This window comes from Osmerus eperlanus, chromosome 6 (assembly GCF_963692335.1).
Source record: "Osmerus eperlanus chromosome 6, fOsmEpe2.1, whole genome shotgun sequence".
NCBI lineage: Eukaryota > Metazoa > Chordata > Actinopteri > Osmeriformes > Osmeridae > Osmerus > Osmerus eperlanus.
This window is the reverse complement of record NC_085023.1, coordinates 20,063,491-20,090,100: the sequence shown is the minus strand read 5'-3', so window position 1 is coordinate 20,090,100 and position 26,610 is coordinate 20,063,491. Positions and strand designations below refer to the sequence as shown.

General features: G+C 44.6%; 1 protein-coding gene across 2 annotated transcripts in view; it reads left to right on the top strand.

Moving 5' to 3' along the window:
* Window positions 1-13,348: 13,348 nt before the first annotated feature.
* The window catches only part of grid1a (glutamate receptor, ionotropic, delta 1a), a 152,440-nt gene continuing 139,178 nt past the window's right edge, over window positions 13,349-26,610 (top strand). For both annotated transcript variants that reach the window (XM_062464323.1, XM_062464322.1), the window contains exons 1-2: window positions 13,349-13,691; window positions 15,475-15,630. In XM_062464323.1, the coding sequence (XP_062320307.1) occupies window positions 13,613-13,691; window positions 15,475-15,630 (235 nt within the window). In that variant the 5' untranslated portion in view covers window positions 13,349-13,612. The remainder of the gene's footprint in view (window positions 13,692-15,474; window positions 15,631-26,610) is intronic.

Below are 26,610 nucleotides of genomic sequence, written 5' to 3'. Positions count from 1 at the left end.
TACCTTTTTAAATGTCAATATTCTATTGTGATTGGTGCTTGTTAGTGAGTTAACTATCAAACCCAGTTGACATTGTGTGAAACCTATCGACAATGTGCCTACACAATCATGTTTAGAGTAGAACATTCCTCCCTGAAATGCACCTCCTCACATTTAATTCTCCAGAGACATTTTTCTTTTCTTTCGGTCTAGGTTAGATCTATGTGGCATTTGAAAACGGTTCTACAAATAACGTTTTTATTTGATTGAATTTGCAGTGGAAGCCAGGTAAATTTACAATACAGATAGCGCTTGTTCCATCTAGTGTTGAACAATCGTTTTTCATATCTGGCAGAGACAGGTCTACACGCAAACTATTCGCTGGAGAGAATGTACAGTAATGTACACGACTATCAAACAGCAAGAAACCATTTTCTTAGTTTTATTGGTCTAATATATCTTTTGCCTGCAGCTTAGAGTTGGAGAGCCGCAGCTTAAGATTGGCTGGGTGGTTAAGATGTGTTTCCCCAGGTGAGCTAAATAGGAAAGCCCAGATGTTATCAGTCCCCTCTGACTCTTATGAAGCCTGGCCAGTGCTGAAGCTTCAGGGAACATAATGCCGTCCCATCCCCGGTTGCGCATCAAACATTGTGAAAACCACTTTTGACCAGGTCTTATACAGTAGTTCATGTACATGATGTATTCAACCTGATTGAAAAGTACCATACGTTTGTCTGAAACAATACCCTTGGCTATTCAGGATTCTCATAAACAGGCTCATTTTCATTGGCCTGGGCCCAATTCAAGCCTGCCAAGGCTCCTGTTTCTATACTGTAAGAGGACAGAATGTTGTTTTTCCTTCTGGTTCCTAACATAGTTCCTTCGGTTGAATACGCTGTTCATGAATTCAATCAGAAAATGACTCAGGAAATGCCTTATGACTGTCCTAAGGACAGCTTCAGCTCTGGTCTACAAAAGCAGAAAACAAAAGCAGGCTGGTGAAAGATTTTCCATTTTCTCTGAGCTATCGACAAGTCTGTCCTATATTTCCTTGTCGGTGACCTCTCACCTCTCTTCCCCTCCAGCGAATGGGTCCTCTGTTTCTTTCCCCTCTTCATCATCTGGTCACACTGCCCCGTTACAAGGAGAAGAGGAAGAGTTAATGTAGACCGCTTCCCTCTAAAGCTCATGCAGCTTTGACCTCTCTAGTGTTCTGCACCATTGGTCTATTGATTTTAATTCCCCCCTCTCTTGTTTATTTTAAGTAGCACTTCATGATTCATGTAAACATTCATCTGCCAGATCCCGCTGTGTCTGGCTTCTCATTAGGACTTGTGATGCATGTGTGTGTGTGTTGGAAAACGGGCTTTAGTTCTCTTTAATTTTCTTCAATGGCCCAACTGACAATTTTGTTTGTTTTAACCAATCAAAGCACATGTTTTCCTCATTCGGTTACTCCCATAAGTTGTGGACAATAATGGTTAGCTTGTGCAGTAGTATCGATTGGCAATTTCACAAGCTCACAAACCAGCCTTTTATTGACCTTAAATAATCAGATGTATAACAATTTTAATGTGTTAGATGAAAAGACAGAAGGGTGGGTCAGTTATTAGAACAGAAGATACCATGAATCAGAAGCTAAGATTATAATTCTGCAGTATTTCGGGAGGTCAGAGTCAAGCAACAGTCTGTGTTTACTAGCTCCATCACAAAGTAACCACATCCCAGCTGCCAAGCAAGGTAAACAAAAAATGTTATTACAGCGGAACAATAACATCTGAAATACTTAAATACAGTGTGACAATAACATCTCGATCACAGTAGCCATCTAATTAAAGTATTGTGAACAAAAAACCCTAACTAGATGGAATTGCATGACCAACTAGAACTCTGAGCATTTACCCTCACGGTTTGGTCATCTCAATCAAAAACCTCTCTCTCTGTTCTGATTGACATCACATACAAACACACTCCCAATGTTTCTAACATTTGGTAATTTTCCCATTCTGCTTCAGAACCAAAACTGGTGTTATCTTCATTTAAGACTGGACCAGTGAATGAGAACGCTCTGGAGCATTTATATCCGTGCGTGGAGGCAGTTTTTATGTGAAATTGTTGGAGTGCTGAGAGGAATACCAATAGAGCCAGAGCTTTGGTTGGATATCTACTGAGCAGCAGCAAGCGGAGCAATACATTACCATGCCCTGTAATCACAGCGTTTACTGATTATATTTACCTACTTTGAAGCGACATATAAAGCCCATAGAAGCCCACACAATTAAACACAGTCATACACACACACACACACACACACAGTCATACACACACACACACACACACACAGTCATACACACACACACACACAGTCATACACACACACACACACACACAGTCATACACACACACACAGTCATACACACACACACACAGTCATACACACGCGCAGTCATACACACACGCACAGTCACACACGCACAGTCACAAACACACAGTCATACACACACACACAGTCACAAACACACAGTCATACACACACACACAGTCATACACACGTGCAGTCATACACACGCGCACAGTCACACACACACACACACAGTCACACACACACAGTCATACACACACACACACAGTCATACACACACACACAGTCATACACACGCGCAGTCATACACACACGCAGTCATAGCATATGACAGCATATGTATGCTTTGTGAATAATATTAGCAAGCAGTTGAATACAAACTTCAAAAGATGGGTATACCCATAATGTTATGTTTACAATATTTGTGCGTTTGCATTCAAGTGTTTTGTATGTAAGCGTTTTAGAAAACCACAATTATAGTCAATGTCTACGACTCACTAGTACATTTGTAGTCTTGAATGAAAGGTGGCATTCTATGTTGGCTATCATCATATGCAATCAGGTTAGATGTTGAAATATGCTATTGTGAGTGACAATGACAATACTGTAACCAGGCGAGGCACTGAAGCAAGACTGCTTTCATTGAGGTTTCTGTTAAACAGCTATTTATGGTTATCACAGGTTAGAAAAGAAGCAACCGAACTTCCATGTTATTCTCTCATTCAAATTTCTTACCGAGGGACCACAGACCTTTCCTCTTACGTACATTCGAACATGTCCAATGCAACACTCTAGCAAGTTTATATACACAGTCCAATAAAGGCATTTATAGTGAAGTGCCGCATCGACATGAAACGATCGCGTTATTTTTCCCTCATGCGTGTATTATAGGCCAGAAGACATCCGAAGCGCATACGCAGCAGACAGTGTAGCCCATTAGGCATGTCGGGGAAAACATCACTTATTGATGGGGGGAAAAGGAACTACCTTTTAACCCTTGTGCTGCCTTCGGGTCACATGACCCAAAGGTTCATAACGAACCACCGTTGTGTTTACCCAATTTTACCCAATACAAAAACAAATACAAATTATTTTCTTTTAACCATTGCAATGTGGGGGGTCTGAGACAGCCCGACAGTTAAAAGAAAATGCTTCACTTTGTTTTTGTAGGAGGTAAATCTGTCGCAATACGACGGTGGGTCACAATGACTGATGGGTCAGAATGACCCGAAGATAACACAAGGGTTAAGGAGTGAGTTATTTTTCCAAAACGGAAGCTAGCTAGTTTTAGTTAGCTTCCGTTACCTAGCAACCTAGCATAATACTCGTAGCAATGCTACTACCTGCTAGTGTTACTTGTTAGCCTCATAATTGTAAATTTTGAAGCCATACTATAGCGTTTGTCATATAGTTTTTGTCTATCGGAAAATAGTCGGTTGGAATGTTCAGAATCACATATGTGTGACGCTACTCCTTAACGGGTTAAGCTCTTCTGGCTCATTTCAGATGAAAAGGTTAATCACACAAAATATCGTCTTCCTGCGAAATATTCGGGGGACGGTTGTGAGTGTGAGTGGTGTTGAGGTGGGGAGTGTTACTACAGAAGAACAATTACCAGTCTTTAAGTAACCCTCAGGACATGAAAACTCATTTCAGAGACCATCCACAGGACACGGACAAGGAAGGAGGAAATTGCTTGCCCGGAGACTCGTGGTTTCTGTCGTTTTATTGGATGGCAAGGGTGGTAGGATGTGAATATTTTGAATTCCTTCATAATCTTCTACAGTAGCCCATTTCTCCTGGCAGAAGTCTGGCCCGTGTTCATCTCCATGTTCTTGTGTTACAACATACTGAGTTTCCCTGGTGTTCCAATTTGTTACAGTCTAATTGGGTGAACTGTGGACTATGGTAATATGCTTAATTAATTTCTGTGGGGGATCCTTTATTTAAGTATAAGATTTTTGTTCTATTAAGAAGTACGCCTGGTGGAATTCACACAAACTATGTCTGTGTTTGACTTCTGTGGAGTTTTGAATTTCCTCAGCATTCGGTCATTAAAACTTCTGCAAACTCCACAACAGCACTTTATGAAAACGTACTTAATGAATTGTGCCTTAAATCATATTAATCATACATTCCTTTCCATGTGTACAATAGCGGGCAAAATGTATATCACTATGATTTGATTCTTGGCAATGCCACCCGTTTCATTAACAAACTCATTAATGTGTACAAAGCACAGACTGCTACACGACGCTTTTGACGTTTTTATTTCATTTTTATTATTGTGAAGATAGATCTGTAACAAGCCTCTGAAATAACTCATCCTGGCATCCACTCACTGCTTGGCGCTTCCTCTTCAGGGCTAATGAACGAAGGCTGGGCCAGTGCAACACCAACCCTGCTTGAGAATGGAGTCTTTCTTTGGAACCACGGAATTCACAGCCATTTTTTGTGTCCACCGATTCGTCTTTTTTGCGCCAGCTGCTCCTTCTCTCATAGTGACCTGTCGTCCATCCATCTTGAAACATAAAACATGGTTGACTGAGCTGAGCAAAAACACCAAGGATAAAAATCAATAGTGTTTGTCACAGTTGTCATCTTTCTCAATGTAAAACCATAGTCCCGAGGGTCAACTGAGCCAGATAATGGAGTGATGATCCTCTGTGTCTTAAAGGGTTCAAACTGGGTTTACTGAGGTGCAGACAAGCCGGTGCAGTTGTGGATGTCTCTGTTTTGATGGCTGTGTCCATTGATATGTGTGTGTTTGTGTTTGGAGTGCCTTCTGCACAACTGTGGGTCATCAGAGTGTGATGCTGTCTAGCACTGTTGTTCACCACTGGCTGGATAACGAACACACACACACACATGCACTTTACACACTACTGTGAACCACTGACTGGATAACGAACATACACACACACATGCACACATGCACTTTACACACTACTGTGAACCACTGGCTGGATAACGAACACATGCACTTTACACACTACTGTGAACCACTGGGTGGATAACGAACACACACACACCCACACACTCACACAGACAGTGACTGATCACCTCTTGTCAGTCACACTAGCCTGGTGTGATGAAGGGTCTGGAGGTGGAGGTGGGGGTGGGTGGGGGTAACAGGGTAGAGAGTAGGGTTGTATGGTTCATCAATACATGTCTCTGACCTTCTCCAAGACCACATTGACTAACTGATCTCCCCACAATCTCCTGACTAACACGCTTCTCTCTTGTAGAGTGTGATATACCCACATGCACTTCAAATAAATGGTTAATAGATGCATGATTTCATACAGCATTTACACACAGATGTGTTCAAGTCTGTGTAAATGGAAGAAACCTTGTTGCTCTTGATTGCAGTAAATGATTTCCATCGAGACAGAAGATGGACTTCCACTGCAGAGAGAGTGTTCCACGTGTCCAGGGAGAGGGCACAGTCACTGGGGAAGCTCTGCCCATTGGCCCCTGGGGAGAAGCTTGGATTGAAGAGCCAGGTGGTGTCTAAGGAAAAAATACCCCCATCTGTGATTTTCTTCTCTGACTGCAGCCCACAAAATAATCAAAGTGCCTGGTCACCCCCGGCAACCAAGTTATAAACTGAGAACTGTAAAGTCGGTTGTTTTCCTCTGTAGATTTTTCACGGAACATTCAGAATAGAATCTTCCCCAGATTCTATTCATCTTTTGGTCGTATTGTACGCGGTCTGTGTTGTGCGTCGGTTATTTTTCTCTTCAGGAAATACAGTGCACATACAGTGATCATGTTTGTGTGTATAGAATTACAGTACTGGACATTTGGTGTGTTTTTGCAATCGTGCAAGAGAGAGAGAGAAAAAGAAAGATAGCATGTATACATTCAGCAACAAATTTGACCTGTGCATTGCAAAGTTGACAACTTTAAGTGTGTGTACACCGGTATCTAAAATAATCAAAATTCTGTTTGTGGTATATTTGTTTGTTTTTGCTAGTGATGCAACAACACTGTGCATCGATCGGTGGCTGAGGTAAGTGTTTGCATGTGAAATAGTCAGATTGCACAATCCTGTGGATCTGGCAGTGTCAAGGCACTGGAGCAAGACCAGTCTGGGCCCAGAGCTGGTTAAGGATTAATTAACAGACGCACGCACGCACACACACACACACATTTTTGTTTTCAACTCTAGAGGTAAATGTGACTAATGCTCTTGTTGACTTAAAGTACTGGGGGAAATCATACCTGGCTGTACCCATTGTGATTGCAAAAATGATTTGTCCTATTCAGAGAATGAAGCTGTAAACAAACACAGATAGGTCTAATCTGATGCCTAAATAAGACCTGTGTCATTTCTGCTTTTTTATCACCAGAGTGATGCTAAATCATTAACGGTATGTTTGCTAAAAGGCAGATTATACTGTTGATAAAATAGTGAAATCACAGTAGTTTAGGATTTCAACTCATCAGATTACATTTTTTATTCAATGGCAACATTTCTTGCAACATCTCTTGGTGTTTAGTATTGATTGGCTAAAAAGTCTAAATCATTCCCAAGAATGCTCTGTCTCTCTATCGTGATATTTGTGTCAATTACAGAAGCAGAAGGGTTCTCTGAACTGAATGTGATGGGTCTGCTTCAGTAGACCACAGCCTCCAAATAGCAGTACATCTGGACTGATTGAATCTCATTCCCATTCATCAGATGTCATGAGGATACTCACTCAGTTACCTCAGATTTGAAGGATAATTAGCCAAATTGAGGATGCTCATATATCTGCAGGGATTTTATATGTGCTCTTTAATGAAGGAAGTGGTGCATATTCCTACATATTTTTCATGGATTATGACAGATTGATGGTGGCAGTAATTAGCAGTGTGACTGTGCTGAAGCAGCCAACAGCAGGACATAGAACACAGTCAGTGTAGTGCTTTCTCTGAGTCAGTGTCACATGAAGGTTTATTCAAGTACAGATATGAGCCTAGCATTCAGAGAAATCAAACCTGAAATTCAATTTTGGTTTCTCTTCAGCAGTGAGAGAGAGAGAGAGCGCGCGCGAGAGAGACACGGGCAACAACATAAGTGAAAATCTGGAGTCTGGGTAATTTTGGGTAGAATATTTGAAAGCCCTGGGGCTGAGCATACTGGGGTGAAAGAAGCTATAGCCTTTGAACCTAAGGTTTGTGAGGACAGGGCCAACTGTTGAGAGGGCCTTCTCAAATGAAATGACCATTACACACGGATTATCAACTGTGAACGCTTCGTCAACCACGCTTTCAGATGCCCTAGCCCACCGGCTCCTCAGTAACGCTCTGTTACGGTAAATGTTTAAATTACCTCAGAAATACCGACCCTCACTTGTATAAGATGATTAACTTTGGTCAAAAATTCCATGCACTGGATACAGTTCACTGTAGATTTACAGTGTCCTCAGTCAGTGCGTAAACAGTCCGCCTGCCCGGCATTGTTTCACGGTTACAGGCTCCGATAGAATTTCCTTTGATGGACTTTTAACATGTCACAACGACCGTATGCCCAATTAGCGGGACAAATAGGTTGTCTTTCGCATGACAGCGAATGCGTGACACCGCTGGTTTCGTTATCAGACAAATAAGTGTCTGAGCTTTGCTGAAGGCCGGGTGATTGCTTTACGTAGTCGCCATATGCTGAAGTCGCATTTTCAATCTGAATAAAAGTAATATGGAGGGTTGAAGCGCAGTCATGTGTGAACAACATCACAATGTCACTGTGTACGTAGCCTATTTGATGAACAGCAAAACAACTAATACAATAAAAAATAAATCTTACTTTCAATGCAGGCTCCAATTTTAAAAATGTTTAAGTAGGGACTTGTTTTACATGTTTTCCTTAGACGAATTCGTTTAATAGGCTGATTTAATTAAAAAGATAAAAAACAAAGGTAGAAGTGGTTGACCCTTCTATTCTGTTCCTGAGCATTTTTACCTTTCTTGAAAGGCTGCATAGATCGTCAGTGTGTTACAATTAACTGGGCCCCTTCCACAACCTCATCCACTAATTACAGTCGTAGGCACAGTTGGATGGATATTTTGAATGCATAATGTGTTGCCAAGTTCATGGTTCAACCCTACTGCTGTAAACCACAGCAACAAAGGCTCTGGCACTCGTTGGGATACTGTATGCCTCCTGGGAGGGGGGGGGTGAGGCTTTGATATAGTTGTAGAACAGTGTTTGTTATGGTAACAACATAGACGTTCATACAAGCTAAATGCTACTGTGTTCACAGATAATACAACCCAATTTTAATAAACAAACATGGTTTTAATTCAGGTCTGTCAACACAATTGCGTCAGCACTTCCTGCGTGGCTTCATGTCAGGCATTCATATCCTATCTGTGATGAACTGCTGATACGTAGCCTATGTATGAAGGTGCCTATGGATCACTTTTGTTGACGCATAATCAGCACCATCTTGTTTGCTTGCCCTTAATGAGCGAAGCAGGTTCATGCATGTCACTCGGGCAGCGCGCGTCATATCACCCATCGCCGTGTTCTCAGGCCATAGGCTTAGCTCGATAGGAGGCGCTATAAAGTCGCACCATGCACGCACATACATCGTCGATTACCTAGTGTTCTGCACTGCTGCCACCTTCCACCATCCCCTTCTCCCCCATGTTGTCTGTCTGTTCTCCCCGTGGGGGATTTAACTCGTTGCTCCCTGCCTCACGTCATGCATCCTGCAGTGAAGGCAGGGAGCGCTTCCCTATGTACATCCACACGCCAATGTTAAACCATTTGTCATGTGTATGAATAAATGGTGAAATCAATCACTTGAGTGTTTTGACTGAACCCCACACCCATATCCCTCATTTAAACATATAGGGGCTAGCAGAGGGGCTAGCATCTCCAGCTGTTTATCGTAGTGAGTATGTGTGTGTATGTGTGTGCACATGCAGGGGTGTCAATCATGATGAAGGCAATGGCCAAAACAAATTCAGAAAATTCATCAAACATTCCTGTTTGTGTCTGAATTTGACATGTAAGGCTGGAACAACATTTGAAGTTGACTTCCCTTTCAATAAATATTTCACCCTGGTTCAGCACTGAAAATCTGACACTTAGAATACATACCCCTGAATCATTTATCGACACCTATTGAAATGCAGAGTTTGTAGAGTTTGTGCTTCAATCCATAACATAATTATTGTTTAATGTTACCTCGAGCTCATGGCTTGAAGTGAAATATTTGTTTCTGCATCTTTTTCAGGTAAGTTGATATTTGATGTAGGGAGTCAGGTGGCTGAGCGGTGAGGGAATCGGGCAAGTAATCCGAAGGTTGCCAGTTCGGTTCCCGGTCATGCCAACTGACGTTGTGTCCTTAGGCAAGGCACTTCACCCTACTTTCCTCGGGGGAATGTCCCTGTACTTACTGTATGTCGCTCTGGATAAGAGCGTCTGCTAAATGACTAAAATATAAAATATAAAAAATAAATATTTGATGCTTCATTTGTTTCCTCACCAATACATGTCTGAGAAATATTCTAATTTGACTAGACGTTTTAACCAATAACCTATGTAACATAAGCCCCTACAGCCTGCACTGACCAGTGTCAACACCTTAAAACTGGCCGGTATTACTTGGAGATGGGTCCTGTTAGTTCTCCTAACTTTGATCTGACATACAATGTAAGGGAGTCAGGTGGCTGAGCGGTTAGGGAATTGGACTAGTAATCCGAAGGTTGCTGGTTCGATTCCCGGCCGTGCAAAATGACGTTGTGTCCTTGGGCAAGGCACTTCACCCTACTTGCCTCGGGGGGAATGTCCCTGTACTTACTGTAAGTCGCTCTGGATAAGAGCGTCTGCTAAATGAGTAAATGTAAATGTAACAATGTGCTCTAAGCAGACATTCTTCCTGCTCTGTTGATTTATAAAATAGCCTGATAAAATCTGGAGCTTTACCTTGAGAGAGATTGCCTCAATCTTTGTTATATAGAATGTGTATTCTTCAAGGACTGCTGAGTCCTAAAAAGGAAAATGTCATTTTATTTGACCCATATGACATTCTGCAAATCAGCATTCCTTTTAAAGATATATTGATATAATTTCATAGCTCAGTAGTCATTCCATGAGCAAAAGTCATTAATTAAAAAGTACTTCATTATATTACATTACTTTCTTGTTCCCTAGCATTAGATGAATAATGGGACCAGCTTGACTAGTATGAGCTATAGGCTACTGTGTGATCGAGGAGAGCACTTGAGAAGAGAATGGACCTAATCACTGAGCATAGTCTTTCACTGTACAAAATCAAGTCGTTTTAGTCCACTAACATCTGTTTCAACCCAAGCAATAACTAAATGACTATCATACTGAGATGGAAACAAAACACTGCTTCGTGACTCGGGTTTGTGCGACACCCTTTTTAGACTAGACTGAAAGCTATTGCAACATCGCTAGCTTCAGAGCTCATTGCGTTTTGAATTTAAATGAAGTTTGATAACCTATGAGATGTGCTCGTTAAACATGACCGAGAGGTATGTAGCATATTTTAAAACTTCCTCAAACTTTGAAGATATGTCAGGTGGTGTCAGGGGGATTGGGGTCCAAGAGCTCAAAGGTATGACTAGAACACACAAACCAAAACTCACACGGATGATCAAGATCCTTATGGTGCAGACCTACTATTGGTTGTTCACAGCAAGGCAAGACACAGTATGCAACATTTCAAGTATCTAAATCTACCGTCATCATCACACTACATCTGCGTAGTTTGACTCGAGTCTATTATTCCCACCAAACTTCACCAACTAATGCAACTTATTTAGTTCACTGCGATGTACAGTATAAAGCAGTGTCCAAAATATAGGTCTCTTGATCTTTTGAAATGACATTCAAATAGAATGCACACAGTCTGGGTGCAAGGATGCCAGATATCTTGTGTGACTTTAATATCTTGTCTTTGATAGTATTCAACCAAAGCCAAGAAATGTTTGAGTCAGTTGTTGAGGCAAGGGCGTGAACGATTATAAAATAGTCATCCATTCTGAAAATATGCTAAACCACTGGTTGAAATGCATGGAGACTGTACATGATTTGTACTTGTAGGATCTGGAACTTTATAGGCTACTGACAGTATATTGAAATGCCAAATGCAATCAGACCTATTTTAGTTAAGCCATCTCTAAACACGCACTGCTGTTGTTTTTTACTTTGCATGTGCTGTGGGTGTAGGATACCATGTTTCCGTTTTTCCCAATATTTCCCACTTGCTACGAAGTGGTCTGCAATGCTTTCCATCTTCAAAAAATCTTTGGGTTTCACCCTGAGGATTGAACCTGACAGGAGCGTATGAGTGGTTTACTAAGACAATGTATGTGAGACCCTCTGGGGGTCCATCTGACAAGTGAGGACGGTATGAGAAGAAAGCACGCTGATCATCTGTGGTCATATCTACTTGTGTCCAGCAGGGGTGGTATGTGAACTGTGATTTGTCCGACATGCGGGGCACGGATGTGTGTTCAGAGTGGATGAGAGAATCATGGGTACAAAACAAAAATGAGATTGATTTAGAATTATTGTAAATCATGTAGAATGTGTGCAATATGGTGTCATGCTGAGCGTCGTATATGGGCCCACCGATGTATGCATTCATGTCTTCCTTCACAAGCCCGTCAAAACCCTGACCGTCTGTCTCGTTCTTTCGCCCCGCAGTTGTGTCCAAAAAATGTGTATCACAGAACTGTCGATTTCAGATACGATATCCGTGGTGTATGGCAGGCCACACTACACTTTAAGTAGGCTTTAAACTAACACGCAGTCTTTCATCGTCTTTTATCATCGCCCTACAGGTGAGTGATTCCACATGTTGCTAAGCGGTCCGGTGAAATCTTCTCCAGATGAGCTGTTCATCCCAGTGATGCTGAAAGCTTGCGACCTGGTAGGCTTAATCAAACAATTAAGAAATATTTCCGTTCATTCACAGTCACAAGAAATATCCTTTAATTGTAAGATTATACCTATCATACTACTGAGTTCAATTTGTAGATTTTTCATTCTTCAACTATTGGCTACTCTTATAGCTGCTTAAAGGAAACCTAGGTGACCATCAAGACGTCTCGTTGATCAACTCAGGCAAAAATATGTGCCGATTAAGCATACAACTGGGTACGATTCTGTATGAAACCAAATTTTGTCAAGTATCTCTAACTAAGGCATTGGCATAGAATACAAATTGTGACAATTAGTCTACCTTAACAGCTTGTGCCGCCGACTGGGGTTATTCATTCGTTGTTCAGCATTTTTAGATCAATCAATCTGTCAAGCACACACAGACATAGGCTTATCAATCCATCAATAATACTTAGTTTGCTTCATGTTTGCGGTTTCTCTCGAGCTCCAGTTGTGAAATACAAGTCTTCCGAAATCAATTAAGATTTCAACAGTTTTGTCCGTCATCCATCACCCGGCAACACGCTTAAGGATGTCCGTTATTTGGCAACATCTGTTGTCTGCATAGCTGCCATAGCTACAATTGCATCGGCGTTGCAAAATATTCCCTTTGTCATATTCTCATTTTCAGCTTGTGGGAAAGAGATAGGCTAAATGTATCAAATAATTACTTTCGACTTTTCAAAGTAACATCATGTGGTTCAGGATACTTTGTCCGTTGACATTTTGCTTTGAGAACCTTCAGAAGAGAGCGGCTGCTGTCGATTATATTCGGATATATTTCCGACGTTTGTAGTTTATTTCGTACCTCAAACCGAAGCCTATCTCTTCTTGCCGACCAGCCTCCAGGTGAACTCCGCTGTCCCGCATCTTTCTCCGGCTAGAACTAATTCCATTTCTACCCGGCTTCTTAGGACAGCACCAAGACGTAAAGTCTGCAGTCACGTGGTCGAGTGAACAAACTACAGAGCAATTCGGTTTATGCTAGCCTATGTGTGTGTATGTGAGTGTGTGTGTCTGCCTGGTTGGGGGGGGGGGGGGGGTACCTCCTCCGCGTTTTTGCAGCTTGCCATGCTTTAGACACTGTGAGCGCTGGAGAGAGTGAGAGCGAGACAGAACGCCCGGGCTCACTCCCTATCATTTTATTGGAACCTCCGGTTTCACTACCTTTCTCTCTCTCATACCCCCACTTACCTTCACAATCGCCTTTTTTCTCGAGCAGCAAGTACAAGTTTGACTTTGCGTTTTTGAAAAGCTGTTGTTTCTGATTTGCAGCATTGTGATCATCTATTTTGTGGTGCCCGTCTGGATTGTAGGATAGCCGAGAAAGCTTGGATGAGCGGCTTCACCGACACCCGGAGATGGAGTTGATGTTGATCTGCCTTTCCCTGTGGGTATTGCAATGCAATTCTGCCAGAGCGGACTCCATCATTCACATTGGTAAGAATCCCGGAGGAACTATATGGTTATAGTGTGGTTGTAGAAGCAGCTCTTTCACTTGCAAATATGTTCTGAATGCAATATCCGCCTAAAATGTCAGGGTTTATCTGCCAATGGACTGGAAACATGTTTGAAGTGTGGCTGGTTGATTTGGGGCTATATGCGGCAAATGGACATTTTGAATCTGGTCAAATTAGGCAACATGTCTTTCTTGTAAAGTTGAAAGTTTAGGTGCGCAATATAGGTGCGTTTCTTTGATTATATATCCTCATTTTACCTTTAGCCATTATAACTTGTTTGACATTTTCTCAAACATTGCATTAGTCGGGCAGGCAACACACTGGCCAACATTGCTTCTGAATCATCAATATCAGAATCAGAATTGCCTCAATAGGTCCCAAACTGATCCAATATCACAGTTTGAATTAGCTTCATGATTTCTCCGCCGCACATTTACATAATCTTTTAAAGAATCTATCTCCCATGTATGCAGCCAAGCCCCCCGCCTTAACCCGTCACAAGTCTGAACTTTCAATCCAACGTGACCGCAATATCAATACAAATGGTCGTGTCAATGGGTTTTCATTGTATGAGATGCAAAACGCATTCTGATTTTCTAAGTTTACTTCTCGACTGCCGTAATAGTTAGCTACACCTTCAATTGGATTTTACAAGTTTGTCAAAAAACAAGAAATTATATTGCGGAAAGGTTAGGCTACGGACATAAACGGGCCTGAAATATGATTGACTTTGGGCTACTCGATGGTCTACAAAACTGGCAACGCCTAAAAAAACACACCATCGAAACATATTTAAAAATTGTTTGGTTTGGTTTAAAAATATTCTCGACGAGACATCGCAGTGTTTTTTATTCCACTCTCTCTCTCTCTCTCTCTCTCTCTCTCTCTCTCTCTCTCTCTCTCTCTCTCTCTCTCTCTCTCTCTCTCTCTCTCTCTCTCTCACGCACATGCGCGCGCACACACACAGATAGCTCCATCAAAGACAAGAGGGACAGAGATTGAGAAATCGATCAGTTGCGCAGGCATTCAATCCAATGTATTATGTTATTAGGGTCATTATAGCTTGATGTATTAAATAGATTATGACTTTGAATATGTTGTCTTTAATTCACGAAACATATTAGTGTGTCATGCATATCTAATTAGAGGATCTAGTCTCACTTGGTTGCAATAAGAGCAGCAAGATCATACATATTATGGCAATTATCTGGGAAATTGCGTTAGGCCTCGGTAACCCCGGTAACCCCGTCACCAGTTATGATTTTCTGTTGTAATTCCTAACACTTCGAGTACCGATGTGCAGCCTTCAGGGAGGATTCACGTTGAGATGCATCTGTCTGAATAACTAATCGTGCTGAGTTAAACGTTTTCACAGTTGCTGTAAGTCTGGCTCTGGCATAGAGTAGGACACGTAATTCACCGAATGATCACTGGGTAAGACTGGCCCTCTCCAAGGTGCTGAAATAAAGGTCATTGCAACTCACTCAAAGGAAATAACAGATAAACTCTCTGCCACGCATATAGCTGAACTACAGATGGCCAGTCCCATTTACAATATAGGCGTACTCATAGATTTTTTTGCCTTTAACCTTTAAATTGCTCAGGGAGTCTTTAAATGCAAAATACACACTAGGTTACACCATACCCTTATACCAATCTCACAACTAGTCTAGTGGCTGAAGCTCCCTACTGTTTAACAAGAGACTGTATCTAAGAACTAAAGTCAAACTTAAACCCAAAGACAATGGCCTTTTCTCCAACAGGTGCCATATTTGAGGAAAACGCAGTGAGGGATGACGAGATTTTTCAACTTGCCATCTCAGACCTCAGCCTCAACGACGACATCCTGCAGAGCGAGAAAATTACCCACTCTGTAAAACTTATTGAGGCCAACAACCCCTTTCAGGCGGTGCAGGAAGGTAAGCGTTGTCCCTCTGAAAATGATTGACTCACGGGTTTCTTTTATTGTGGACCAGTTCCCGCCGTGTCACATTTAATTTGTCACGTTTTTCTGTCAAATTATCGGCAATTTGCCCACACTGGTAGCCTACTATTAGAATAAATGATCAGAACCAGTCCATTAAACAAATAACATGCCTTCACATTTAACAGTTGCGAGTTATCATTTGTCATTTTGTTGACAAAGTCTGAATTGATCTGCAGTAGCCATGGTCACCTATATATGAAAATGGCAAAACCGTTGGGGTGGACTAAATGAACCTCAAAACCTGTTTGATATCTCGTTCTGTGTGTGTTCATGCGAACACTGTGTGCTGTGTTGTCATTATGTGTTGCCCCTGCCCCCCTCAGTTATTCATGAGTTCCAGATATATGAAGACTACTTTACATGCTGATTGAAAAGGTCAGATTCTACCAGTCAATATGTTGATTCACATCAAGCGTGGGGCGTGAAAAAATGGGACGTATAGAGACCACCTGTAGAACCTCCTCACCTACGAAAGCTGATGTGAAAACGGTGTAATGATTGTGAATTTGCGAGCAATGACAGCCATACCAATGGAAGACACCCAGTGCAGACACCAGATCCAGCTCTTGCTTAGGTGTATTTAGTCTGCAGCTACAGCTGAATTTCCATCCAGCATGATGGGCTCGGAGTAAATGTTTGAGAGTGAACACAGTGTTACGTTCTTTATCCATTCTTCCAAGGTCGTTCAGTGCCATTGAGCTGTGTTTTTGTACAGTGCTGATTGCTGTGGCTGGCGGATTGAGAAACGTCTGTTGAACTAAACCCTGAATGGGTTTCCAGATGCCATGGCCATCTATGGTCTTCTGCTTTGTCAACCTGGCCTGTTCACTCCTTCCCAGGTTCTTTGAAGAGGTCCTCGTATTCAAAACGCTTCTTAAAATAAGGCGTGTAGAAACATTCTCTGGACGGTTCCACATATTGTTCTTTGACCTCTTGATTTAAAATACTCCGCTTCCTGGTGCCTAGAAGAACACTCAAATCTCTCTCAACATATCTTTTATCATAAAATCATATACTTATGGTTTCATTAACCACAGTCTTCAGTAAGAATGCAGCCTACTTCCAACAACCTAGTAGATGTTCAGAAACCAATATCTTGTCTTTCTGTGGAAAATGTCACAACTTAATTTCTACTGCTGGTGACCACCACAGTTGGATCAGATGTGTTTTATAAATATTTCAAAATGTGAATGCTACTGGTTTGTTTAAAATGCAAGTAAGTAGACTAACAGTATTCAAATGCCAACAATTAATTTGAAACGCCTGATGCAGATGCTACCGTAGATGCAATAACCTACTTCTACAAATACCCGAGGGAGTTCTGTACCAGGAATCGTATACCACCTTTATGAAATTGTTTAAAATGTTCAGTTGTCACAATCATTACTCACTGTCAATTTAGTCACCCCCAATTACTCATCTTCAATTTTGAATTACAAAAGTGTTTTGGCATTGCATTGAAGATTGACATTTCGTTGAATTTGAGATGTTATGAAACGAAACCTGATTCTGTCTGTGAAACCTTTCGGTTGGTTCAGGGGGATAACTTGCTAGCTGGGAGACTAAATGAAGGAGTTGACAGCAGATGTTCAAATCTGGCAGCCAACCAGACAGATCACAGCAGAGGAGTTCATATTAACATACAACAACAACAACAGGACAGTCTTCTGGGTACCAAGGCTGATTAACAACAACTTCCAATCTACTGAGCTGATTCCTCTATTTTGCTGTTATTGCTCGACTTGCTATATCACTTTTTATAGCTGTCCCGGTCTTTATTGGTGATATACAGTACAAATGTTCAACATACATACAACAGAGTTGATATGTACCAGTGGATTAAGATTAGGGATTAAGGTTAGGGGAAGTTAATAGTGAATACTTTCTAGTGGATCAGTACCTTTCAGTCAAGCCTCTTTAAACCTGGTAAAAACTTGACCGACATCAGCTCTCCTCTTACCTTGCTTGACATTTGTTTTGACATTCTATAGAAGGGCTGGTTTGAGGGTGGCAGGGCTCTTGGGGTGGCAGAGCGATCGATGAGAACCCAGGATCGATGAGCCTCCCTGGGCCAGGGTAGTGTGCGAGATGGGGGCGGGGGGGGGGGGGGGGGTGTGGTTGACGGAGTTGTAGCGGGTGGGTGAGTGACAGTAGGGTCTCCTTGACCTTTGCTGTGCTCTTTTCCACACATTCACCCCACTGTGAGTGGCAGCTAGACCCCTGCCAACACATACCAGGGAGGTGGGAGCAGAGAGACAGGGAGCACAGAGACGGAGGGCTGGGGGACGGGGGACGGGGGGACGGGGGACGGAAAACAATGAGAAGAAGAGAATAGCCAGAGATGGAAACCAAGGAAGAGTGCTGAGAGGAGGAGTGTAGGGAATGAGGATTAGAAAGGCCTGTAGAGTGGAGGAGGAGGATGAGGAGGGAGAGGAGGAGGAGGAAGAGGAGGGGGGGAGAAAGAGGAGGGGGAGGAGGAGGAGGAGGGGGGGGGGGGAGGGGGAGGAGGGGGGAGACGGAGGAAGAGGGAGAGGAGGGGGAGGAGAAGGAAGAGGAAGATGGGTACATCCTGTACCATCGTAGAGCAGAACGAACATTGGTCAGGTGTGGATGATCAGTAAAGAGGACGGAGGCAGTCTGCTCACACCATGAGAGGACAGACCTGACATCAGGTCTGTTTTTGATCCTTCAACTGAAAAATGGAAGTAACATGAAGTAATCTGTTGAGTGCTTTGTCTGTAGCCCCCTTTGCACATACACTCACACCCCAGCCAACCTCTACTGCCCCTCCATTTTCATTCAACCCCCTCCCAAGGTAACGTCAAGGACAAACTAATAACAACCCCCCCCTCCTCTCTTACCACCCCTCCTCTCTTACTACCCCCTCTCCTTCTCCCCCCTCCTCTCCTACTTCCCCCTCCTATGCCACTATGTTGTCCATAGTCAAAAAGCAACAGGTTCTATTAAATATTAAATCACAGGTAAAACATTACTTTGCGGATAATGTGCATGGCAAAGATTCAAATCTCTAACAGTCTATGCCAACCCAACACTCTCCCAACTCATTACAGCGCGCCCTCTCCACAAGAAGGAACACGGGCCTCTGAACATTACGGTCCCACTGCTTAAATAACCCCTGAGTAAATCTCCATAATGGATTTGTTTGTGTTTTCGTGTGTATTTACCGGGTGTGTAGAGCGGAGAACAGTCGGCCATTTTTCCCCAACCTGTTAATTACCGGATGGTTGTTTTGAATCTGTCATAAGCTCCCAGACCCTGCTGAGCTCCAATCAGCTGAGTGAGGCTGCAGCAGAGGTATACCTTTCACAGTTTAATCCTCGTCAAACGCAACCCCTGTAATTATCTGGCATGACGCTCCAGGGATGTTGTCCGAGCCGGGTTATTGTCCACCGATAGTGCAGCGTGTGTAGCTTGAGCTACGAGTATGAACAATCGGGAGATTGCTAGCCAAGAGTCTGTGTGGGTTTTCTGCGATAAAACTAGCAGTTCTCAGACTCTCATGCAAAGGTGCGTTGCGCCCTGAAAGTATGTTTTGGATCCGTCAATACGCTGAGCTGGCAGTTTGTGAATTAATCCGTATGCGCTGTGCTTGTCTGCACAAGACTATTGAGCTGTTTTTAACTTTGCATCCAACTTGCCCACATATGTCAGTGCTGGAAATATATTCACTGACTCTGTTTGCCTCCATATACAGGAGCTAGACTTTATAAATCCTTCCATGTTGTGCATCTGTCCACACTGTTGTTGGTTTCAATTAAAGAGGGAATTAGACATCTGACTCGTCAACCTTTCTTCCTCTGAGGTATGAGAAGCAGCATGCAGATGACGTGCTGTCCACTGTTCCTTCTGGATTAGAGAGAGTCAGGAGCAGGGCTGGAACATGTGTCAGAGCCGGGGAGAGAGGCGACATGATCCCTGGGGTCGGGTGTGCGTGTGCCTGCATGTGTTACATATGTGTGTCTCTGTGTGTGTCTCTGTGTGTGTCTCTGTGTATCTCTGTGTGTGTCTCTGTGTGTGTCTCTGTGTGTGTCTCTCTGTGTGTCTCTGTGTGTGTCTCTGTGTGTGTCTCTGTGTGTCTCTGTGTGTCTCTGTGCGTGTCTCTGTGTGTGTCTCTGTGTGTGTCTCTGTGTGTGTCTCTGTGTGTGTCTCTGTGCGTGTCTCTGTGCGTGTCTCTGTGCGTGTCTCTGTGCGTGTCTCTGTGTGTGTCTCTGTGCATGTCTCTGTGCGTGTCTCTGTGCGCGTGTCACAGTTTGGGACGCCGCTCCTAAATGTCTGGTCTGTTCCCCTCCTCTTGTGTCCTCGCCAGGGGAAGGGGTCTCCCCGTAACCCTCCGAGCCAGGCTGCGGCCTCTCTTCGTCACTTTGCCCTCTGCTCTGGGAGAGTGTCTGTCACCCAGGTCAGTGACCCTGCTCTGGGAGAGTGTCTGTCACCCAGGTCAGTGACCCTGCTCTGGGAGAGTGTCTGTCACCCAGGTCAGTGACCCTGCTCTGGGAGAGTGTCTGAAACCCAGGTCAGTGACCCTGCTCTGGGAGAGTGTCTGTCACCCATGTCAGTGACCCTGCTCTGGGAGAGTGTCTGTCACCCAGGTCAGTGACCCTGCTCTGGGAGAGTGTCTGTCACCCAGGTCAGTGACCCTGCTCTGGGAGAGTGTCTGTCACCCAGGTCAGTGACCCTGCTCTGGGAGAGTGTCTGTCACCCAGGTCAGTGACCCTGCTCTGGGAGAGTGTCTGTCACCCAGGTCAGTGACCCTGCTCTGGGAGAGTGTCTGTCACCCAGGTCAGTGACCCTGCTCTGGGAGAGTGTCTGTCACCCAGGTCAGTGACCCTGCTCTGGGAGAGTGTCTGTCACCCAGGTCAGTGACCCTGCTCTGGGAGAGTGTCTGTCACCCAGGTCAGTGACCCTGCTCTGGGAGAGTGTCTGTCACCCAGGTCAGTGACCCTGCCCTGGGAGAGTGTCTGTCACCCATGTCAGTGACCCTGCTCTGGGAGAGTGTCTGTCACCCAGGTCAGTGACCCTGCTCTGGGAGAGTTTCTGTCACCCAGGTCAGTGACCCTGCTCTGGGAGAGTGTCTGTCACCCATGTCAGTGACCCTGCTCTGGGAGAGTGTCTGTCACCCAGGTCAGTGACCCTGCTCTGGGAGAGTGTCTGTCACCCAGGTCAGTGACCCTGCTCTGGGAGAGTGTCTGTCACCCAGGTCAGTGACCCTGCTCTGGGAGAGTTTCTGTCACCCAGGTCAGTGACCCTGCTCTGGGAGAGTGTCTGTCACCCAGGTCAGTGACCCTGCTCTGGGAGAGTGTCTGTCACCCAGGTCAGTGACCCTGCTCTGGGAGAGTTTCTGTCACCCAGGTCAGTGACCCTGCTCTGGGAGAGTGTCTGTCACCCATGTCAGTGACCCTGCTCTGGGAGAGTGTCTGTCACCCAGGTCAGTGACCCTGCTCTGGGAGAGTGTCTGTCACCCATGTCAGTGACCCTGCTCTGGGAGAGTGTCTGTCACCCAGGTCAGTGACCCTGCTCTGGGAGAGTGTCTGTCACCCAGGTCAGTGACCCTGCTCTGGGAGAGTGTCTGTCACCCATGTCAGTGACCCTGCTCTGGGAGAGTGTCTGTCACCCATGTCAGTGACCCTGCTCTGGGAGAGTGTCTGTCACCCATGTCAGTGACCCTGCTCTGGGAGAGTGTCTGTCACCCATGTCAGTGACCCTGCTCTGGGAGAGTGTCTGTCACCCAGGTCAGTGACCCTGCTCTGGGAGAGTGTCTGTCACCCATGTCAGTGACCCTGCTCTGGGAGAGTGTCTGTCACCCATGTCAGTGACCCTGCTCTGGGAGAGTGTCTGTCACCCAGGTCAGTGACCCTGCTCTGGGAGAGTTTCTGTCACCCAGGTCAGTGACCCTGCTCTGGGAGAGTGTCTGTCACCCAGGTCAGTGACCCTGCTCTGGGAGAGTTTCTGTCACCCAGGTCAGTGACCCTGCTCTGGGAGAGTGTCTGTCACCCAGGTCAGTGACCCTGCTCTGGGAGAGTTTCTGTCACCCAGGTCAGTGACCCTGCTCTGGGAGAGTGTCTGTCACCCAGGTCAGTGACCCTGCTCTGGGAGAGTGTCTGTCACCCAGGTCAGTGACCCTGCTCTGGGAGAGTGTCTGTCACCCAGGTCAGACACCCCGCTGCCTGCTCTGGGATGAGCCTCCTTTCAGGTTCTCAGACAATTCTGAAATATCTCGACGTCGAGCATCAAGTTATTTCATTCTTGGAAATCCCCATAGAGGCTGTTACCACGGTGAATGTGATTGGACTCTGTAGTCAGTGCCTCGGTTCTTAAGTTGATTAGCTTCATCTTCCGCCAATGAGCCGTAGCTCTGATCTGTATTCAAAGACCCCATCAGCATCTTTTTAAATGTCACCGCAAGCTGGGATTGTGGTAAGCCTTTAATTTGGTTATCTGAAAACAAGCTGGTCTTTTTGAAGGGTGGCACTAAGTTTGGGTGTAGGGTTGCAATGTGCCAGCTTCTTTTTCCCCCTCGTTCCCTTGATATCAGCAGAGCTTTAATTGCCAGTTTTTTAAGAAATGAAGTAGTAAATATGTTTGGATTCTGATGCAAACAGATGCACTGTAATGCTCTAATGAGGGTGTCTATTCACACCAGCTTCTTCTGTTTCAATTCATCACTCAGACTGCCTAACTGACTAAGAACTCACAGGGATGAGGCTTTGAAAGCGATCGTGGCTCTTTTCATGTGGCAGTATAAAAGGTTTGTCAAGATTTTTGGGTACTTCTCCAACAACACATAAAAAGATGCTGAAACCGTCGCGTGTCTGCCTTTGGAACGTTGCACATGCTGTACGGAGGCACCTACGCAGAGTGGTGAAGCGTCAGGGAAGGGAACGCAGTCGTAAGTGTCGCGTAACGCAAAGCTATCGCGAATACACGTCTCCAAGGACAGCTACAGGTTTCCCCTCAGTACGCTCTGTTCATCTTGCCGCGACAGTTTGACAGAGGGCTGTGTGGGCAAGATCAGTATGACAAATGCTGTTGCTCTGCCGTGACCCCAACCAGACCTCCAACCACCACGGATTGGATATCAATACCACTCCACCTTCCGGAGTGATGTAGCTGCGAAGAGGGGATGAAGGGGCTGATTGGATGCGGCTCAGATGGTCCGTCCAATAGGACAGACGGCGATTGGCAGTCTCAGCATCCACTGTTACAACATGGAGGACAGCCAGTTTCTGGCGTCGTCTTTGTCCACGACTTGACATGGTTCAGCTGCCCACGATGTGCTGGAGACTGTGGGGGTGGGAAGAGAGTGGAGGAGGGTGGGAGGAGAGCGGGTGTTGGAAGGCGGAGGGGGTAGTAGGTGGTTAGGAACCCTCCGCACCCCCCCACCCCCCTCAAGCTGAAGAGCTTTGAGGGCAGTGTGTATATAAATAATATAAACTACCCACCACCTGCACACCATTGGCGGAGACCGACTCCATTCCAGAGCGGAAGACAAGGAGTGGAAAATAAGCCCTGGAGTAAATCCTATTAGAGTATAAACAGGAGGCAGCCTAAGGAACACTGCCTGGCTACATCCCACCTCTCTCCCCTTCATCTCATGGAAGGAGAGAGAGAGAGAGAGAGAGAGAGAGGGAGGGAGAGAGAGAGGAAGAGAGGGAGGGAGAAGGTGAGAAGGAGAGAGAAAAAAGTAGAAAAAGAGAGAAGGATGAGAACGAGAATGGAGGTGAGAGAGACTGATGATAGATATATAGATAGATAGAGAGGCAGAGAGAGAATTTGTGGATGGAGGGAGGACAGTGTGAGAGAGAGATTAAGATAAAGAGCAAGAGAGAGAGAGAGAGAGAGAGAGAGAGAGAGAGAGAGAGAGAGAGAGAGAGAGAGAGAGAGAGAGAGAGAGAGGGGGAGAGAGAGAGAGAGATGTAGGGGTAGTGAAAAGAGGCCTAGCAGCCGACCGCAACATCAACAGGAGCACGACAAAAACAGACAAAGTCTTTTGAAACAGTAACTGTTGGCTCGGTTCACAGCCACTGTGCAACATTCACTGCAAGGCAAACGACACACTGTGTTCGCGTAGCATTGTCTGTAGTATCGCCCAGTAACACAGACCAGCTCGGCATCCCTGAGTGGGACCATCTGCTCTCTAGTAGCTCTCTCCTCCACAAAGCACAAGTACATCTCCTGCATTGACAGCACAGATAGCTCCTGCACACTGACAGGTGCCGTGTTACCTGCGGACACCAGGCGATGAACAGATTCTAGAAGTGTGATTCCCCCAAAATGTAAATCCAGCCTGACTCACACCTGTTGTGACACCTGTTGTACTGATAACGTTCAGGGGAGGGATATTGCATCTGAACACTTTCGGACAGAGCCTTCCAGCTGGATCAGTTGTCAGCCATGGAAAACAATAATGTTTTAATGTGTTGCTTCATCTCCCGTGCATCAAGTCAGTGGTGGGGATTTAGCCTATTATCTAGCCCTATCCCTGTTTAACCATCTGCTCAGGACAGCCAGGGTCTGGTGATGGCTGCTTCTGGTACTGGAGATTGTTGATGAATTACTGATGCATTGCTTTTGACACAGCTATTGATTACGCACAACATCGCCTAACCAAACAGGAATGCCCTCTGCATCCTTAGTGATAACATATGTTAATATGTTGCCGTTTTAAACGGGTTGACAATGTCAATCAGGCGCATGCATGGTAGCAAGCAGCTGAATCTTAACGCAGGTTAGGTGTGTTTTCGGGAAGCAGGAATGACCAGGGAAGATATGAGGCAGTCAATTGGAACAGAGGTACAGCAACACATCTCTGAGTAGCACGTAAATAGCTGGCATCAATTATGAATCTGCCGTGGGATAAGCATATATGGACTGGACGGGGAGATGTGTGTGGAATGTGTATCCTCTTGCACTCTTTAAGCTCTAGTCAGTGTGAATGATTCATTATTCTTCTATGCTGTGGCACAGTTGAGTAGACTACTCATAGTCCATTATCCCGTCACCGGCAGCTATGGCCTCATTTATACCACCTCAGATACAGAATCAGTTTCCATATCGCTGGGCAACTTGCTTACCATCGCCAGTTTACCCCACTTTGCTTCCGCCTACGGAATCAAAGTACTGCCTTGGAGTTTGAGATGTGTGTATAACCATGCATAATAAATTGTTTGTTTCGTGGTTTGGACATTGTTATATGTCCTAATGCATGTTGTGTGTCCTGTTGTATGTGTTCTGCAAACTGTAATGTGTACAGAGAACAAGACACATCTGACTCCTAAGAACTACGCATTGTGTGTGTGTGTGAGGACAGTATGAGTGGGTGTGGACGATATGCATGCGCTTGGATACATGAGCTGAGGGTGAGAATGTGGATGGCTTTGCTAGGAGCAGTGTAGTAAGACAAGTCCTCAGTCATCATCCAGACTGCCCCCTTGCACACACACAGCATTGCCAAAAGACGGGCTTTGGATACACCATACCCCAAATGCTTCATACATAATAAAGTCACCTTACTAAATAAACATGTAGAACACAGTGTTATTTATGTTGGCATGTATTATAAATACATGCAGGGTGAATTATTTAATGTTCTGCTCCCCTGTGTGATTATCGACAGGCCTGGGAACAATGGGCATGCTGTTATTAATTAGGCTCATGGATATTTCAGATGGATCTCAGTGTCCACAACATAAAAGCACAGACTGGTCTGATCCACCAGGGCTAAACTGAATTAGCAGGAGGGAGAGGAATGCTAAACTCTCCCTGGCTACAGCCTGGAACACTAAACAACTTCATAATCATAAGCCTTAGGGGTCAAATCACATCACACATCACCAGATTTTAAATTGGTAGGCCATATTCGACTGTGCATTAAATTGGTGAGCAATCTACTTGACTAACACATGCACAAGCCTTTAAGCAAGAAGTGAGAGAAGAAGAGTTTATTTCCGGATCCAATTTGTTTTGAAACAGTGGAGTATTGAAATCCCCGGTCGCTGAAAGCCATATGTTTTGAACAACAGAAGGAGTAGGAGGGGATGGGAGCTAGTTAGCTGGAGGGGAGAGAGAGAGGCGGATCCATCTATAATCGTGTCCATCCTCCTCTCACAGCGGGGCGGATATCTGTCCTGCCCGTTTACACCGATGCCAGCTTCCTCTCAGCCAACACACAGAAGGGAGACATACAGGATAGAGAGATTCTACCCTGAATAGCTTTCTTACCATGTTCTTCCAAATACAGTATGGACACTATCAGCACGGAAATGAATGACAGATTGACGAAGGCAATTTTATTTTCCGTTCTTGTAATTTCTTTATGAAATAAGCGCCATCTAGCGATCATTATGTAGCAGTGACAACTTCCCTGTCTGACTCGGTGGTCATTTGACCTGATATTCGCGCTAGTAGGGAAAACTGCCTCGCGCTTGTAGAGTCATCCACTTGTTCGGATATTAAATGGCATTGATTGCTCTACTACAGGACTAAAGATCATCATTTGATGCCCCTCTTGTGGTTTATTGCTTTATTAATCTATCAGTACCATCACAAAACTAGCTCAACATCGCAAATATAGGAAGACCAAAGCTGATGAAGAAGTAGCTACTGGTTGCTAGCTGAAGCTGGCTTCAACCAACTAGTGCATACATCCGATCCGGTGCTTTGGAGAACTGGATATGAGCTACAGAAGAGCACATCCGCTTTCGGGAGCAACATGCACATTTTACACACACTGCAGGTACAATACTAAAGGGAGAAGTTAGGGTGTGGAAAAAAGAAAGAAAGATATGAGAGAGAATATAGTTTGTGCTTGGCAAAGGCAAGCCAATTAAGTATTATACCTTTGCTGTGTGTTATGCTCTGAATATATTAAGCAACTGGCATCATTCTTTTAGCAAAC